This window comes from Ictalurus furcatus, chromosome 26, assembly GCF_023375685.1.
Source record: "Ictalurus furcatus strain D&B chromosome 26, Billie_1.0, whole genome shotgun sequence".
NCBI lineage: Eukaryota > Metazoa > Chordata > Actinopteri > Siluriformes > Ictaluridae > Ictalurus > Ictalurus furcatus.
Genome location: NC_071280.1, coordinates 12,525,326 through 12,542,546, shown reverse-complemented (window position 1 = coordinate 12,542,546; position 17,221 = coordinate 12,525,326). Strand labels below are relative to the sequence as shown.

Sequence of the window (17,221 nt, the reverse complement as noted above, 5' to 3'; positions counted from 1 at the left end):
TGATCTTTATTTTTCCTTATAATTTATCTGTTTACTTCTTTTTGCATCTTTCTTTTTTAATTATTTTTTTATTTACTTTTTTTTGTGTTTTTATTGTAGACTCCTTCCTTTTGTGCTGTTTTCTTTATTTCTTTTTCTTGTATTTTTTTTGACTTTCCACATCGTTTCTATACTTTGTTTCTTACTTTCTTGCTCCCTTCTTAATTTCTTATTTGCTTTTTTATTCTTTCTTTCTTTCTTTTACTTCTTTCTTTCCCTCTAATATTTTTACACATTTATTCATCTTTATTTTGTTTAAATTCCTTGTTTTTTTCCTTGTAGTCTTTTTCCTCTATTTCACTTCTGTTTGTCTTTTATTCCCCTTGTTTATCACTTTTCTTTCCATGTTTTTCATTTCCTTCTGCCCTTTTCTTTCTTTCTTTCTTTCTTTCTTTTTGTCTTTTGTCTATCATTTTAACTCCTTGCTTTCTTGCTAGCTTTTTTATTTTTTGTTTTTCTTTTTGTTTGTCTTCATTTCTCCCTTTTCCCTTTTATTCTCTGTATCTTTTTCTTTTCTTTTTTTATTTCCCCCTTCATTGCTTTCCTTCTTTGCTTTCTTTTCCTTTTTAATTTACTCCTTTATATTCCTTACTCTTCTGTTTTCTTTCTCCTTTCTTACCTTCCCTATCCTACCCCTCTCTCTCTCTCTCTCTCTCTCTCTCTCTCTCTCGCTCTCTCATGTCCTCTCTCCATGTCTCGACAGTGTACATGGAAAGATTCTGTCAGTAAGCAAAACTATTTGCACCCCCTGTACAGACACACTCGGCTCCTTCATGCGCATCGTTAATTGTACATCACATCACACTGTACAAGCAACCCTTCTCTCTCTCTCGCTCTCTCTCTCGCTCTCTTTTTGTCTCGTATTGTCTCGTTCATCACAATGCTGACATAATTGGTGGTGTTGCAGGCAGGTGATTGGTCGGAGGGTGGAGATATGGCGGGAGCCAATCTGCTGATGGAGCACTCTGCCAGAGCGCTTTACAAGCTTTACGAGCTCTTAGTTTAGCCCGTGATCATTATTCTTATTGCAGAGCGTTTGAATGTCAAGACATTATGAAGATGTACCGTGTGCCTGATGTACGGCTTGCAAGCTTGCGGTCTCCTTCCCTCTCTTTCTCTCTCTCTCTGTCTTTGTAACTGGGTTTGTAAAGTCAGGCAGTCCTTTCAGTAGCACTGACTTGTGCTGTGATGGGACACATTGTTCGGATTTGTTAGTAGTGAGTTGCATGAATGTTGCAGAAATAGCGTGTACATAGAAACTTTATTGATCCTGAGGGAAACTACAGTAGGGGTGAAAGACATTCATTCACAGATAATCATGAATACAATGATATAGCACAGTACAAAATAAAGAGTGAAAAACAAAATCTGTTTGGGGAATTTTTTTTTTGGGGGGGGGGGGGGGGGGTGACTTGTACCTATACAAAAAATGTAAACAAGTGTAAACATACTTGTAAACAAGGCAGATACATATTGTGCAAGAACGTGAGGAGGAAGCATGTGCTATGAGCTAGTTCTATTAATACTTCTACTAATAATAATAATCATGATAACAATAGTGTGTATTATTGTTTTTTTTTGTGTGTGTATAATTTCAGTCGCAGGTTTAAGCTATTCACTGTGTGTGTGTGTGTGTGTGTGTGTGTGTGTGTGTGTGTGTGTGTAGTTCTTTGTGGCATCTGATCCAACAGTAAAGACAGACAGATTGTGGCACGATAAATACTCTCTGAGGAAGTCAATGATTCCCTCCTTCATAACGATGGATCAGGCCAGGAAGGTAACGCTCCTTATTTCCAATACAACACACATCCACTACACACACCCTTACAGCATTTCAACACAACCTCCATCATCCTGCACATCTCTCTCTCTCTCTCTCTCTGTCTCATATCTCTCTCTCTCTCAACACACACACTTTTAACACGCTACATTCATGTGAAAAAATAAGTACACTCCATGGAAATTGTTGGCTTTTTTGACATATTTGGACAAGCAAACATTTGATCCTCTTTGAAACGGTGCCTATTAATAAATTTGATACACTCTTATCAAATGACACACAAAACTGACATTTTGTAGTAATTGCAACAGATCAGTCACATGGAAAAAGTAAGTACACCCCGACATTTATCACACCTTCAAATCCATAAAATTAGAAATTGGTGTTGAAGATTGGGTGTCAGTGATTAGAAGCTGCTTAGGGAGTGCAGGTGGAACCTGTCTTATTTAAACCGCTCTCATATCTAGTGTCTGGTGTTCCCTTTGCTATTGAGGGGTGTGGTGCCATCATGTCAAGATCTAAAGAGTTATGTAAGGGCTTCAGAAAAAAGTTGTGGATGCCTATGAGTCTGGAAAGGGATTTAAAAAGATCTCCAAATTATTTGAAATACATCACTCCAATGTAAGGAAAATAATCTACAAATGGCTCAGAATTCAAATGACTGCCAGTTTGTCCAGGACTGGCCGCCCCAGCAAATACAGTCCAAGAGCAGATCGTCTGATGCAAAAAGACGTCTCCAAGAACCCCAGTATTTCACCACAGGATCTGCTATTAAACTTGCAACTGTTTGTGTCAAAGTGCATGCTTCTACAATCAGAAAGAGATTGTACAAATTTGACCTGCGAGGAAAAATGTCAGGAAAAAGCCTTTGCAAGACTACAGTTTGCCAGTGAGCATATAGACAAAGACCAGGCCTTTTGGAATTATGCACTCTGGACAGATGAATCAAAGATAGTTGTTTGTCCACAGTAACAGCAGACAAAGACAGCTTTTCAGGAGAAGCACCTCATACCAACTGTGAAGCACGGTGGTGGAAATGTTATGGTTTGGGGTTGTTTCACTGCCTCAGGGACTGGACAGCTTGTATTCATTGATTCAACTATGAATTCTGCATCGTTTGAAAGCGTGCTTGAAGATAATGTGAGGCCATCTGTCCAAAAGTTGAAGTTGAACCAAAAGTGGAGTTTTCAACATGATAATGATCCTAAGCACACTAGCAGATCCACCAAGGAATGGCTCATAAAGAAGAAATGGAGGGTTATGGAATGGCCTAGTCAAAGCTTTTAGGTTTTTCTTCCCAGCTCTCACAATGTTTGTATTCCAACGTTGTTGTTTTCCTTGACACCATTCGGTGCCTGTTGTTCAATATACCAGTGGTTTCTTTCTTTTTCAGGACATTCCAAATTGTTGTATTGTCAATGCCTCTGATAGATTTTCCCTCTTTTCTCTGCTTCAAAATGGCGTGCGTTTCTCCCATAGACAGCTCTCTGATCCTCATGCTGGTTTATCCTTTAACAACAAAGGTTCAGAGCTATTTATTGTTTAAACAATCAGTCTAACAGGACACCCCTGATAATAAGAGACACCTGTTAAGTCACATGTTCCAGTATTTTTTACTTGCCTATGAATTGAGTGGTCTGATACAAAATGTGCTATGTTTTATGTCATTTAACACATCTACATGTAAATGCCAGGAAATAAAATCTGAAATTCTAAACTCTCTTCTCATATCCATCTTTTGTTCAGTGACCCTTTTTGTCTCCAATGGCTTGTTCAGTCCCTAATCTCATCTCCAATATCACACCAGGTCCTGCTCATCGGCAAATCCATTAATTTCCTGCATCAGGTGTGCCATGACAGGACGCCGCCTGGAAAAATCCCACCTGCCTCCAAATCTGCCGACTCACCCAAAGACGGTAAAAGCACACGCTAATGTCTCTGAGAATAGGAGCATTTGTCCTTGATAAAATGCTGCTGCTGGAAGACTGTGGAGATAGCAGAGAGCTAATAAGATGAGAGCGGGGGAGATGGGGTGAGGTGATGGATGGAAATGGGGAGAGTGGGATTGATCTGGAGGGGGAGAGTGGAGTTTCGGACCGGCTGTGTTTAACGTGTGGATCGACGCTAGCTAAATTTAGCACAGATGAGTTAATGCACTTCGTGGCTTCACCCGTGACTGTGTGTGTTTCCAGAGTTTTCTTTCCATATGTGCTCATGCTCTCGCTCACTCGCTCTCCGTTTTTAATTTTTCTTTCCTTCCTAATTCCCATCTCTCGCTATAATGACATTTATTTTCTCACTGTATAAAGTACAATCATGCTAACATACAAAGGATACATTTCTTTTTTCTTTATTTGTTTATTCATATCTTTCTTTGTCTCTCTCTTTTGTGTTGTTTTTCTTTTGACTTGCTTTCATTTGTTCCATTTCCTTTTGTCTGTCTACTAGTTGTGCCCTTGTTCTTTCTTTCTTTAGTTGTGCCATATTCATGCTTGCTTTCTTTTGCTTTCATTCTTTCCATTTTCTAGCTTTGAAATCGCCTAGTTGTTTTTACTTTCTTTCCTTTTTCTTTTCATTTTCTTTTTATAATGTTATTTTTGCTGTTTATTCATTTTTTGCAAAATTTTTCACTTTGCTTTTTTCCTCGCAATCATTTTTTATACATTTTTCATTTATTTATTTATTTATTTCAGTTATTCCTTTCTTTTTACTTCCTTTTCTTATTTCTGTCTTCTTTCTTTCTTTTTGTCTTTTTTTTTCTTTTTTGTCTTTTTCGCTCTTCATTTCTTTTGCCTTCATTCTTTACATATTCTTTATTTAATTAGCTAGGTGTGTTTCTTTCTGCTTTTTCTTTCCATTTTCCTCTATATTTATCTGTTACTTTTGCCGTTTCTTTATTTTTTCCTAAATTTTTTACTTTGTTTTTTTCCACCGAATTGTGTTTTTTTTATTCTTTTCTTTTCACTTCTTTCTTTCTTTGTATTTTTTTGCTTTAATTTTGTCTTTTTCATGCTTTTTTTTGCTTTCATTCTTTCCATTTTCTATTTTGTAATTCACCTAGTTGCAAAAATTTCCACTTATTTTTTTCCCCCCGATTTGTTTTTATTAATTTATTTCATTTATTTACATTTATTCATTTAGCAGAGGCTTTTATCCAAAGCAACTTACAAACGAGGAAATACAAGCAAAGCGGAGAACAAATACAAGTAGAGCTACCATACAAGATTTATAATTGAGTTCTAGAGAAGTGCGCAGAGTAGAGGTGTAAGAGTGCAGGATGTAATAAGTGCAGGATTTTATTTATTTATTTGGGACAAGTTTGGGTTAGGTAAGCGTTCACGGAAGAGGTGAGTCTTTAGCCGTTTTTTGAAGAGAGTGACTGAGTCTGCTGTCCGGATTGAGGTTGGAAGTTCATACCACCACTGAGGGACAGTCAGTTTGAAGGTTCTGGAAAGGGACCTCATGCCTCGCTTAGTAGGCTCTATAAGGCGTCGGTAACTGATCGCAGGTTGCGTGAGGGAACATAAACCTCAAGGAGAGTGTTGAGGTAGGAGGGTAGGGAGATGCTGTTCCAGACAAGGTCTGTATGTGGGCATCAAGGCCTTGAATTTGATGTGGGTGGATACAGGAAGCCAGTGGAGGGTTCTTTTGGGCTGGTTGAAAACAAGACCTGCTGCTGCCAGTCCAGTTTTGAGATAACAAGAGCTTGGACTAGTAGCTGTGTAGCCTGTTCGGTGAGATAGGGTCTGATTTTCTTGATGTTATACAAAATGAACCTTCAGGACTGTGCAGTTGTTGAAATGCGGTCTGTAAAGTTCAAGTGGTCATCGAAAGTCACCACAGGGTTCTTGGCTGTCCTGGTTTGCTTTCCTGTGGTTGGGCCAAGCTGTACGGTGAGGTTGGGGTTGATTAAGGGGCAGACAGAAATGACGAGAAGCTCCGTTTTTGCAAAGCTGAGCTTAAGGTAGTGTTCCCTCATCCTGTCCGAGATGTCACACAGGCAGGCAGGCAGAGATGCGTGCTGAGACGGATGGATCTTCAGGCTGGAAGGAAAAATAGACCAGCATAGCAGTGATATGAGAAGCCATGCGACTCAATAACAGGCCCCAGAGATGTTGTGTAAATAGAAAAGAGCAGTATACCCAGAACTGACCCCTGGGGAACCCCAGTTGTAGGTTGCTGAGTTTCAGATACCCCTCCTCTCCATGATTCGTTGAAGGATCTGCCACCCAGTGCAGAGCCGTTCCGGTGATGCCTCGACTGGAGAGAGTTGACAGGCGGCTCTGATGATTCACAGTGAGGTCGAGCAGAATGAGAAGAGGTGATCTTGAGGTTGATCTTGCTAGTCGTAAGGCTTCAGTGACTGAGCGCAGAGCGGTCTCTGTGGAGTGTCTGCTTTTGAAGCCAGACTGCTTGGTGTCTAGGAAGTTGTTCTGTGCGAGAAACGTGGAGAGTTGATTAAAACAAGTTCTTTCAAGGGTTTTGGACAGACGAGGGAGGAGGGAGACGGGTCTGCAGTTGTCAACAGCAGGAAGTAGCGTGGGAGAGATGGACTGAAGAAGGTGAGAAGGGATAATGTGTAAAGGACAGGGTGAAGGACGGCTACAGAGGAGAAGTTTTGAGACATCAGTCTCTGAGAGACGGGAGAAGGAGGACAGTTGAGAGGTACATGGAGGAGGAGCCTGTTTCTGGGGGTCTGGGGTGGAGAACTGGTTCCTGATTGATGCAACCTTGTTGGAAAATGGAAGTGGCGAAGTCCTCTGCAGTGAGAGGGGAAAGGGGAGGAGGGGGACAGAGAAGAGAGGAAAAGGTTGTGAAGAGAGTGTGGGTGCTGGGAGAGCTCCTGGTTGTATTTGACTTTAGCGGTATACTATTTATAATAATAATAATAAATATTATTATTATTAATTATTGCTATTACTCTCTTTCTTTCTTTCTTTCTTTCTAACTCATTTATTATTAAGTACATAGAGCAGGCTGATATTCCGATGTTGGCTGGTGGTTGTTGATCCACAGTTACTGTGGCCTACTTGCTGTGTTGTGGTGGTTTTTTTATTACATTTTTATGAATTCAGTTTCATTATTAATTCACTAGAACATTCCTATAGGGATTACTGTCACGGTTACTGTAGCTATGACGACAGATTTGGGCCAGTTGTGTACGGGGATGTGATGGGTTACTGATCGGAAGGTCTGGGGTTCAAGCCCCGGTGCTGCCAAGCTAACCACTGTTGGGCCCTTGAGCAAGGCCCTTAACCCTCTCTGCTCCAGGGGCGCTGTATCATGGCTGACCCTGCACTCTGACCCCAACTACCTGGCATGCTGGGATATGCGAAGAAAAGTAGATCAACAAAGACTCATTATTATTATCATTATGTCATGCTGCGGTGTGGGGAATACATGATATATTTCGAGTGTAAACGGCTTTAAGACAGTAAAGTTAGTGGAGAAGGTAAAGAAAACAGCTGAATGTGGTTTTACAGCTGATGATTCAGTAAAAGAGCTTCTCTTTTTCTTATCCTCTTTTTGTTGTTGTTGTTGTTTCTCTCAGCGGCTGAGCTGTTCACGGATCTGGAGGGGGCGTTTCAGAGTAAGATCGACGCCGCCTACTTCGACACCAGTAAGTACCTCCTGGACGTGCTGAATAAGAACTACCAACTGCTCGAGCACCTGCAGGCCATGAGGAGATACCTGCTGCTGGGCCAGGGAGACTTCATCAGACATCTGATGGACCTGCTGAAGTGAGCACACACACTCACGTGCACAATGCGCGCACACGCATGACACACACACACTTTTCTCCCTTATTATGTAGGCTAAGTGTTTTTCCTCTAAATGATAAAACATTTAAATTCGCTCTCAGGATCTGTTTTTGCTTTAAACAATCTACATGTTGCCCAGGCTGCACTTCTTACACTCTCCACTGTGCCTTGTTAAAGCTGCATGCTGTAGGATTTGTAATTTGGCCCTCAGCACTTCACTTTAGATAACGTACATCTGGCACTGAGCTCTAACGCTTCCTCTGCATTAAGCGAGAAGCACGTCCAGTCTAGAGAGATGAAAAGCTTGGCCAGAAAAAGATAAGAGTGCAGACTTATGAACACAGCCAGTTTTCTCCTAATGTGGCGGTGTGTGTGTGTGTGTGTGTGTGTGTGTGTGTGTGTGTCCGTGTCCCAGGCCGGAGCTGGCCCGCGCCGCCACCACGCTGTACCAGCACAACCTGACCGGAATACTGGAGACGGCGGTGCGAGCGACTAACGCGCAGTTCGACAGTCCCGACATCCTGAAGAGGCTGGACGTGCGGCTACTGGAGGTCTCGTTTCTACACCGCTTCTTCTGTTAATGTCTCACTCACACATGCAGCACTCTTTACCCTTTCTTCTCTTCCCTTCCTTCCTTTCCTTCCTCCTTCCCCTCCTCCCCATCTTTCCATTCCCTCCCTTCCTTATCTCCCATTGATTCCTTCCTGTTCTCCTATTCCTCCCTTCCTTTCCCCCTTCCCGTTCTTCCTTTCCTTCCTCCTTCCTCTTCTTCCCTCCTTCCACTCCCTCCCTTCCTTTTCTTCTTTCCTGTCTTTGTCTCCCTTTCATTTTTTTCTTCCTGCCTTTCCTTCCTGTTCTCCTATTCCTCCCTTCCTTCGTTTCCCTCCTTCTCTTGCTTCCTTTCCTTCCTTTTTTTACTTCCCTTCCTTTCCTAACTTCACCTCTTCCACCTCTTGTGTATTCGTTCTGTTCCTATGTTCATCACCATCCTCTTCTACTTTATTTCCTGTTTCAGGTGTCTCCAGGTGACACGGGTTGGGACGTTTTCAGCCTGGACTATCACGTTGATGGACCTATCGCCACGGTAACAAGCTACATTTCCTCTGACTGCTTAAAAAGATGTACCGAGCTTTACTTCAGGAATGTTATTGTCATTATTGTTCATCAGTATGATCATCAAGATCATCTTCATCGGTGTAGTGGAGAATAAACAGTCTGCCCTTCAGCGTGTTACTCACATGTTTATTTTTCTGTTGCTGATGGAAACTGATGGCTATATCGGGCACTGTGCGTGCCGCCGTGTCTTTATGTGCGTGCCGTGTGCCAGGTGTTCACTCGCGACTGTATGAGCCACTACTTGCGGGTATTCAACTTCCTGTGGAGAGCCAAGCGGATGGAGTATATCCTGACTGACATCTGGAAGAGCCAGATGTGCAACGCCAAGCTGCTGAAGAGCATGCCTGGTGAGTGTTGTAGCGCAGTGATACACACCAAGGCTGTCAGAACAGCTTCCATAATATTTACATTTTCTAAGGAAATATTTTTTTTTTTTTAAATTCACATTTTATTTAATGTTTAAGATTCTGGCTTTATTTGAGAGAAACAGGCAATTCCCATTGGCAAAACTGACAATTCAGACGTTTTTTTGTCCTTGTGTGTGTGTCTACACAGTAAACTCCTACTATAACCTCTGTGTGTGTGTGTGTGTGTGTGTGTGTGTGTGTGTGTGTTCACAGAGCTGTCCGGAGTGCTGCATCAGTGTCACATCTTGGCCTCAGAGATGGTTCATTTCATCCACCAGATGCAGTACTACATCACATTCGAAGCAAGTCTCTCTCTCTCTCTCTCTCTCTCTCTCTCTCTCTCCCTCTCCCTCTCTCTCTCTCTGTCTCTCTCTCCCTCACTCTGTCTCTCTCTCTCTCTCTCTTTCTCTCCCTCTCTCTCTACATCTCTCCCTCTCTCTCTCTATCTCTCTCTCTACATCTCTCCCTCTCTCTCTCCCTCTCTCTCTCTACATCTCTCCCTCTCTCTCTCTATCTCTCTCTCTACATCTCTCCCTCTCTCTCTCCCTCTCTCTCTGTCTCTCACCCTTTCTTTGTCCCTCTGTAATTTACTGTACAGCTCTGTTTACTGTAGTGCTCAGACTTGTTTGGTTTCAAGGCTTTACTGTGTGTCTGTTTGCATAACTGTCTGTCACATGTCTGTGCGTCTATGTCTGCACGTCTGTCATGTCTCACACTTGCTTTGTCTCTGTGTCTCGGAGTGTGTGTGTGTGTGTGTCTGTGCTCCTGTCAACGTGTGTGTATGTGTGTCTGTCTGTATGTCTCTGTCTGTGTGTGGGTTTCTGTCTGTCTGTATGTCTGTTTCTGTCTGTCTGACACTCACTCTGTCTTTCTCTATATCTCTCTCTTTTTATATATATATATATATATATATATATATATATATTTATATGTATATATTTATATGTGTGTGTGTAGGTGTTGGAATGTTCGTGGGATGAGCTGTGGAATAAGGTGCAGCAGGCTCAGGATCTGGATCACATCATAGCAGCCCATGAGGTTTTCCTCGACACCATCATCTCCCGTTGCCTCCTGGACTCCAACAGCAGGGTAGCAAACACACACACACACACACACACACACAGGTTATAGTACACACAAGGCTGGAACCTTTGAAATAAGGATGCGAACTTGACAGTCTAGACACCAGCAGCATGTGACTGACATGAATGTGGAGATAAGACTGAATAGTGCTTTTTTTGTTTTCCCTTATTCTCTCTCTCTCTCTCTCTCTCTCTCTCTCTCTCTCTCTCTCTCTCTCTCTGAACGCAGTCGTTGTTGAACCAGCTACGGGCCGTGTTTGATCAGATCATCGAGTTCCAGAACGCTCAGAATGCTCTGTACCGCTCAGCCCTGGAGGAACTGCAGCTCCGAGCGCAGTACGAGGACACCAAGAAACGCAGAGAGGAAGAGGTACAGAGAGAGCGATATCAGTCACACAAAGACAAAACTCACGCCTTTTTTGTAAAAATGCAATGACGAGCATCTCTGGTTTTCACAATATGTATGATCTCGCGCTCAAAACGACATTTTTAATTATTGAAAAAACAGACAACTGTTCATGCTGTTGAATAAAATAGCTAACGTTCTAACAAGGGCTTGTCGTTGGTGTACATTAAACATAAATTGCTTCAGCTATTAAATATAACGAAGCATTAAATCAGCTATTTAGTACTATATAACTTAGAACCTAGATAGTATTAGAACCGAGCTTTGGATTGGGATTTCTAGGCTACTAGCTATAAGGGCACTAGGTGCGATTCGTTTGTGAGCTAGAAATAAACAGCTGCAGTATGATGTAATAAATTTGAGGTATTATCTCTAGGCAGGCCGCTTCCTGTTGATTAATTATTGTAATGCAAGCAATGAGCTACCAATATGAAATATTGCTTACTGCACCTTTAAACTTCTATATCATCAGTGATCAGAGCTTAAGGTCAGAATGGCAATAGGAAATCAATGTTTTTCTAAAATGGTAACAAGCACGCACACACACCCCCAAGGCTGGAGCTCTTTGTACCGCTCTCCCCTGAGAAGACAGAGTGCTCCGCTCAGATCGACTGTTTCTTTCGGACCTGCCTGGAAAGCCAGCGGAGTTTAAAAAATAAATAAATAAATAAATAAATAAACCAAAATAAGCCCTTTTTACAAGCTCAGGTGTCAGATTTCTGTAGCCATCGATTTTTAGCGCTTCAGTAAAGAGTGCCATAAAAACAAACGAGTGAAGAATCTGCTGGGTTTTTTTTTATTTTATTGGGGGTGTGTGAGAGAGAGAGAGAGAGAGAGAGAGAGAGAGAGAGAGATTGGGGGAGAGTAACAGTAAAAGGTTTTCAGGTAAGTGTGTTGGCGAGGTCGTACGGGTAATGAGTAGTTCCGAGCTGAAAGGCCAAAGTGAAGGCTAATTTATGAGGCAGTCGATGGGGGAAGAAAAGCATGACGTGGACGAGGGACATTGCGGACCCGCTGGAAAGTGCTGCGTAAGGTTGTCACCATTTTTTAATTTCTCTCCAAGGTCGTTTTCGAGTCCTTTGGATCTCTGCTCCAGAATCTGTAGCGTATTGTAGTGTAACTTTCCTTAGTAGTCAGGTGATTTTGTTTTTCTTTTTATTCTTATTTATTTATTATATCACATGTAAATTGTCCAGCTTAATGAACAAGAAATGGAAGCTGAAAGATAAATAACTATACATTTTACTGTATATTAAAATGTACTGTAGCTTCTGTTGCGGATTTACTGATTGATCGTCTGCGAAAGATTCACGTTGGGCGTCAAATCTACCAAAATATGAATCAGAATTCAGCCATTTATTTACACCCTTTTCATCCCAAATGACTTGTATCCTGCTCACACAACCTGTGTTAGATTTTTAGCATATTATATACACTATTTTAGTCGAGCTCTACCTATATTTTGAACAGTAAAAATGGTGAGAATTAGCAGACTGGCCCAATATAGTACTTGTAAAAAGATGGATAAGCTGATTTAAGAAACAAATCTAATAAACACATTTTTGTAATACTCTCTTATACATGGGCTTATTTAACAAAACAGTGGGTTTTTTTGTATTTGTATAATACAATTTCATAATGTTATTAATATGAAAAAGTTCATCTGATCTTAAAGGGCTAATAAGCTTCTTGATACAGTGTGATGGTAAGCAGTTAAATGAGAGGACGTGAAGCTCATTTGAACCCTGACGCAATACGCGTACTGCTTCTGTGCAAACAAATTCTAACCAGATGCAGGCAGGAAGAGGCTGAGAGAGCAGGGAAGAAGACAGTTCGGTTTCTGTGGTAGGAGGAAAGACGAGATGGCCCGTTCTGATCGCAACGTCCGTAAATCTGATGTCACCTCTACCAAATATAATCCCGTCTAGGAAATGGCTTAACTCAAAAATAACCCAGTGTTGTTCCGGACACTATAGTTTGTTTAAATTGCAGAACAGAAAGATTTGTGTTTTTATTGTGTATACAGAAGGCCAAAGTTGCTCCAAAGCACAAATGATTAAAAAAAAAGTATTTTATTTATTTATTTATTTATTTATTTATTTAAATTTAAACAATATTCAGCAGGCCATAAACTGGGAAATATTCAACTGTGGAGTTTTAGTAGGTAAAGACGTCTTTATACTAGACAACAGTCAAGCAAATTTCATGTCTCTATCCTGAATAGTTCAAAAGTAATGACTTGTGGAACTTGGTAACTTTTACTATAGCGCTGGTTTTTACTGTAAAATTAGGACCACAATCCCTTTTTAAAAGCTTCTACACTACCGGTCAAAAGTTTGGAGACACTCGACTGAAACGTTTCTCATGATCTTGAAAAGCTTTTGATCTGAAGGTGTGTAATTAAATGTTTGAAATCGGTGTTGTAGACAAAAATAGAATTGTGCCAACAATTCTATAGCCAACAAGCCATAGGTAATAGTAATGGGGTTCATTATGAAAATAAGGTGATGGGGATTTAAGGACGAGAAAAAATATGTATTATTGTTAATTATGTTGTCATTACTTACACAAAACAAGTTTTCCTAAAACTCTTAATCAGAAATAAGAAACTCACTTTACCTGAAGGCCAGTATATTAGGCAGCAAGTGAATACTCATTGGGGCACACGGTGTCTTAGTGGTTAGCACATTCGCCTCACGCCTCCAGGGTCGGGGGTTCGATTCCCACCGTGGCCCTGTGTGTGCGGAGTTTGCATTTTCTTCCCGTCCAGGTACTCCGGTTTCTTCCCCAGTCCAAAGACATGCATGGTAGGCTGACTGACATGTCCAAAATGTCTGTAGTGGATGAATGGGTGTGTGAATGTGTATGTGATTGTGTGCCATGTGATGGACTGGCACCCTGTCCAGGGTGTACCCCGCCTTGTGCCCCATGCTCCCTGGGATAGGCTCCAGGTTTCCCCGTGACCCTGAAGGAAGGATAAGCTAAGGATGGATGAATACTCGTTTCTCGATGTTGATGTGTTGGAAGCAGGAAAAATGGGCAAGCGTAAGGATCTGAGGGACTTTAACAAGGGCCAAATTGTGATTGCTAGACGACTGGGTCAGAGCGTCTTGTGGGGTCTTGTGGGGTGTTCCCCGTATGCAGTGGTTAGTACCTACCATGAGTGGTCCAAGGAAGGCCAACCAGTGACCTGGTGACAGGATCATGGCCTCCTGAGGCTCATTAATGAGCGTGGGGGGCAGACTTACAGGATTTAAAGGATCTGCTGTTAACGTCTTAGTGCCAGATACCACAGCACACCTTCTGAGGTCTTGTTCAGAGGTTCAGACGCAGGCACAAGAGGGACCGACACAATATTAACCGGGTGGTTTTAATGTTATGGTTGATGGTCTATATATAAACTTATTGCTACAGTGTGTTCCTTGTCACTATTAACACCTTCACTACGCAGCAGTGTTATTATAGCATGTTTAATGTTGTTGTTGTTGTTATTACCATCAGGTGTTGTTCAGGAGATACTGAATAATGTATTATGGAAGCGCTTACATTATTTATTTATTTATTTGTACACATTTTCCAGCTAGCCTCACACACAAAGCTATGCCATCATTATGGGACTTTGGACATACCAAATTTACAAGGTCGTCTGTCATGGTGTTCTTTCCACAGTCTGCCTGGACCTTGTATCAACAAAATGATATTTGACTATATACTTGACTCAGGTGTTAGATCAGATTCATCAAAATTGTCAAGCAGTCTTTGTTTCAGCTGATGCCTGTTAGTTGGGGGGGTTCCATCCATCATGTTACGTTATGAGTCAAAATGGCTTCTACAGTTTAAATACACACAAAGTACAGCGTAAAACGGTAAACCTTTATTATGGCTTGTCCGAGACAAGCCATAAGAAGAAATATTTGCATATAAGTCATCATGGCCCTAAATGAGGAAAGAGGAAAAAGAGAGATTAAGCAGTTTTTCAGACATCTCCAATGTGGAAATGTGGGAATAACGTAATAGGAGGGTTAAGCATTTAAAAGTTTATATAAGATGACATGAAGGTGTTATGAACATAGCCCTATAAACACTTCCCACCCTTTTATTAAAGTGTTGCCGATAGTTTTTGGAGCGCAAATATATATATTTTTTATAACTGATGTGGGGTGTGTGGTTCGTGTAGGGCGAGTGGGGTGTGACGGCGGAGCAGGAAATGGCAGAGAACAGACGAGTGCAGGATTTTAAGGACACCATACCAAAAATGTGCTCTCAGCTCCGACTGCTCACACACTTCTACCAGGTAGCACACACACACTCCTAATACTTCACTCGCTGTCATGTGCACACACTTTAGTGTATAGTAGATATAGTACATGCTATTATTAATAGATGGCACTAGTTTTAAGAGCTGTGGATGTGAACCTAACAAAAATGAGTCAAAAGCTCACAAGAATTTCAGGTTAATTAACATGCAAGTGAATAAAAATATATACTAAACCTTTTAAAAGCAGTGCAGCCAGGTTTATCATGTATTACTGTGTTCTGTTGTTTTATATTTCTCCTTCCATACCATACCACACCATAAATCTAACATCAGCATGCACAAAAATCACATACAACCCCAATTTCAAAAAAGTTGGGACGCTGTGTGAAATGTAAATAAGAACAGAATGCAATGATTTGCAAATCTCATAAACCCGTATGTTATTCACAATAGAACACAGAAAACACATCAAATGTTTAAACATGAGGAAATGTGCCATTTTAAGGAAACAATAAGGTAGTTTTGAATTTGATGGCCGCAACACGTCTCAAAAAAGTTGGGATGGGGGCAACAAAAGGCTGGAAAAGTAAGTGTTACTAAAAAAAAGAAACAGCTGGAGGTTAATTGGCAACAGGTTAAGTAACCTGATTGGGTATATACAACTAATCGAATAAATAATCAACAGATTAAAAGAATCGTTAGTTCCAGCCCTAGTAATGTCATTGATTTTGTGATATTATGAATAATGATGTATAATTACTCCTTATTATTTTTGTTGTATTAGTATGCGAGCACACTAACCTCCTTTTTACTTCTCACTTAACGCTAAAGAGGCCAAGAACTTTGCTACGTATGTGCCACTTATAATATGTAACAAACAAAAAACAATATCCATGCCAGATAATAAATAAATGGTAAAAAGTCCAATAAAAAAATCTGACTAGAAGGTAATGAGAATTAAACTGAGTTGTTATAATTATTGTATCACCTATTATTATTATTATTATTATTATTATTATTATTATGTAGGATATAGAAATCAAATTTTTTTCCATTTTCACTATGATATAAATACCCGAGCTCCAATACCAGAGTATTTCTCTCTAGCGTGATCCTGATTATCTCGTACAGTTTGCTATTTAATGAAGCTGAATATTATTAAAGAATATTTGTTTCCTAATTCTTCCTTCTTTCATCTGCTTCTCTCCTCCCTCATTCTTCCTCTCCTTCTTCTTCCCACAGGGCATCGTTCAGGAGTTCTTACGGCTCCTCATGACCAGCTCGGACGAGAGTCTGCAGTTCCTCAGCTTCCGGCTAGACTTCAACGAGCACTACAAGGCCCGGGACCCTCGCCTGCGCCCCTCGCTGGGGGCCACCAGGGGGCGCCGCAGCTCCAACATTTAACCCGACCGCCTTCTACGTTTAGGGCTGAAGTGTTGTCATAACGGACGCTGATGTTGGGAGGTGGTCAGTGTATAGTGCTTACTACAGATGTGAATAAAATACACAATAAAAGTTCAACTTTTAACTTATGTGTCATCACCGAATGTCCTGAAAATCTTAAAATGATTTTTTTAGCACAGGGTCACAGGTCTGTTATCAGATCCCATTACTGTTTGACAAGTTATTTTCTACATAGCTGCATATTAAGGGCAGTTAAGACAGTTTTACTAAACTCCTCGTGGTCCTGCTGGAGAAAAATCCACAGCCATTTTAACCCAGTGTTACAGCTAGATCTAATAACGTGCAAGCATATCCTTTGTTGTCCGTATGAAATCCGCTTTACTTCAGTCTTAATGTAAAGTGTATGATCTAGGAGCAGCTTGTTGTGGCATTTTTAAGCTCGTTCATCCTGTAGTAATTATTTTTGATCATAAAACGGATAGTTTCGGTTCTAAAATCGGATCGCCTGAACCGTGTTCGAAAGCCGATGTCGGATCCGATAGACGCACCGCATATCCGGACCGCATCACGAGAATCGAATTCTGTATTAATGCGTCAGGTTTTAAACCAATCAAACTTAAGCTGTTATTGCGTCTGTAGAATATCCTAATATTTGCCTAGCAGCCAAAGCTCACTTGTACCAGACCACATTCCAGTCCATACAGGATTTTGCAAAGTGTATTATTTTTTTTGTTGGTTTATTTTTTGTGTGTTTGTGATTGTTGCAGCCCAAAATGTATTTATTTTTGGCTTTATTTTGCGGAAAACTACTTGAATTGAAATTGTTTCGCACGGTCTGGTCTTTCGCAGTGATGTTTGTTGGTCAATGAGACCTTTTAGCTGTAATTACGTTCGACGCACGTGAATTGATGAAGGCTTTGACCGAATGTGGGTTGTGATGATGTCACACGACGCATTTCGGCCCGAC

At 41.0% G+C, this 17,221-nt stretch overlaps 1 protein-coding gene across 2 annotated transcripts in view; it reads left to right on the top strand.

Annotated features, from left to right (window-relative positions):
- tubgcp3 (tubulin, gamma complex associated protein 3) overlaps positions 1–16,378 on the top strand; it is a 37,729-nt gene extending 21,351 nt beyond the window's left edge. For both annotated transcript variants that reach the window (XM_053615439.1, XM_053615438.1), the window contains 11 exons: positions 1,706–1,816; positions 3,627–3,735; positions 7,371–7,560; positions 7,997–8,132; positions 8,597–8,665; positions 8,909–9,044; positions 9,318–9,406; positions 10,062–10,193; positions 10,416–10,556; positions 14,770–14,886; positions 16,093–16,378. In XM_053615439.1, the coding sequence (XP_053471414.1) occupies positions 1,706–1,816; positions 3,627–3,735; positions 7,371–7,560; positions 7,997–8,132; positions 8,597–8,665; positions 8,909–9,044; positions 9,318–9,406; positions 10,062–10,193; positions 10,416–10,556; positions 14,770–14,886; positions 16,093–16,254 (1,392 nt within the window). In that variant the 3' untranslated portion in view covers positions 16,255–16,378. The remainder of the gene's footprint in view (positions 1–1,705; positions 1,817–3,626; positions 3,736–7,370; positions 7,561–7,996; positions 8,133–8,596; positions 8,666–8,908; positions 9,045–9,317; positions 9,407–10,061; positions 10,194–10,415; positions 10,557–14,769; positions 14,887–16,092) is intronic.
- Positions 16,379–17,221: the final 843 nt, after the last annotated feature.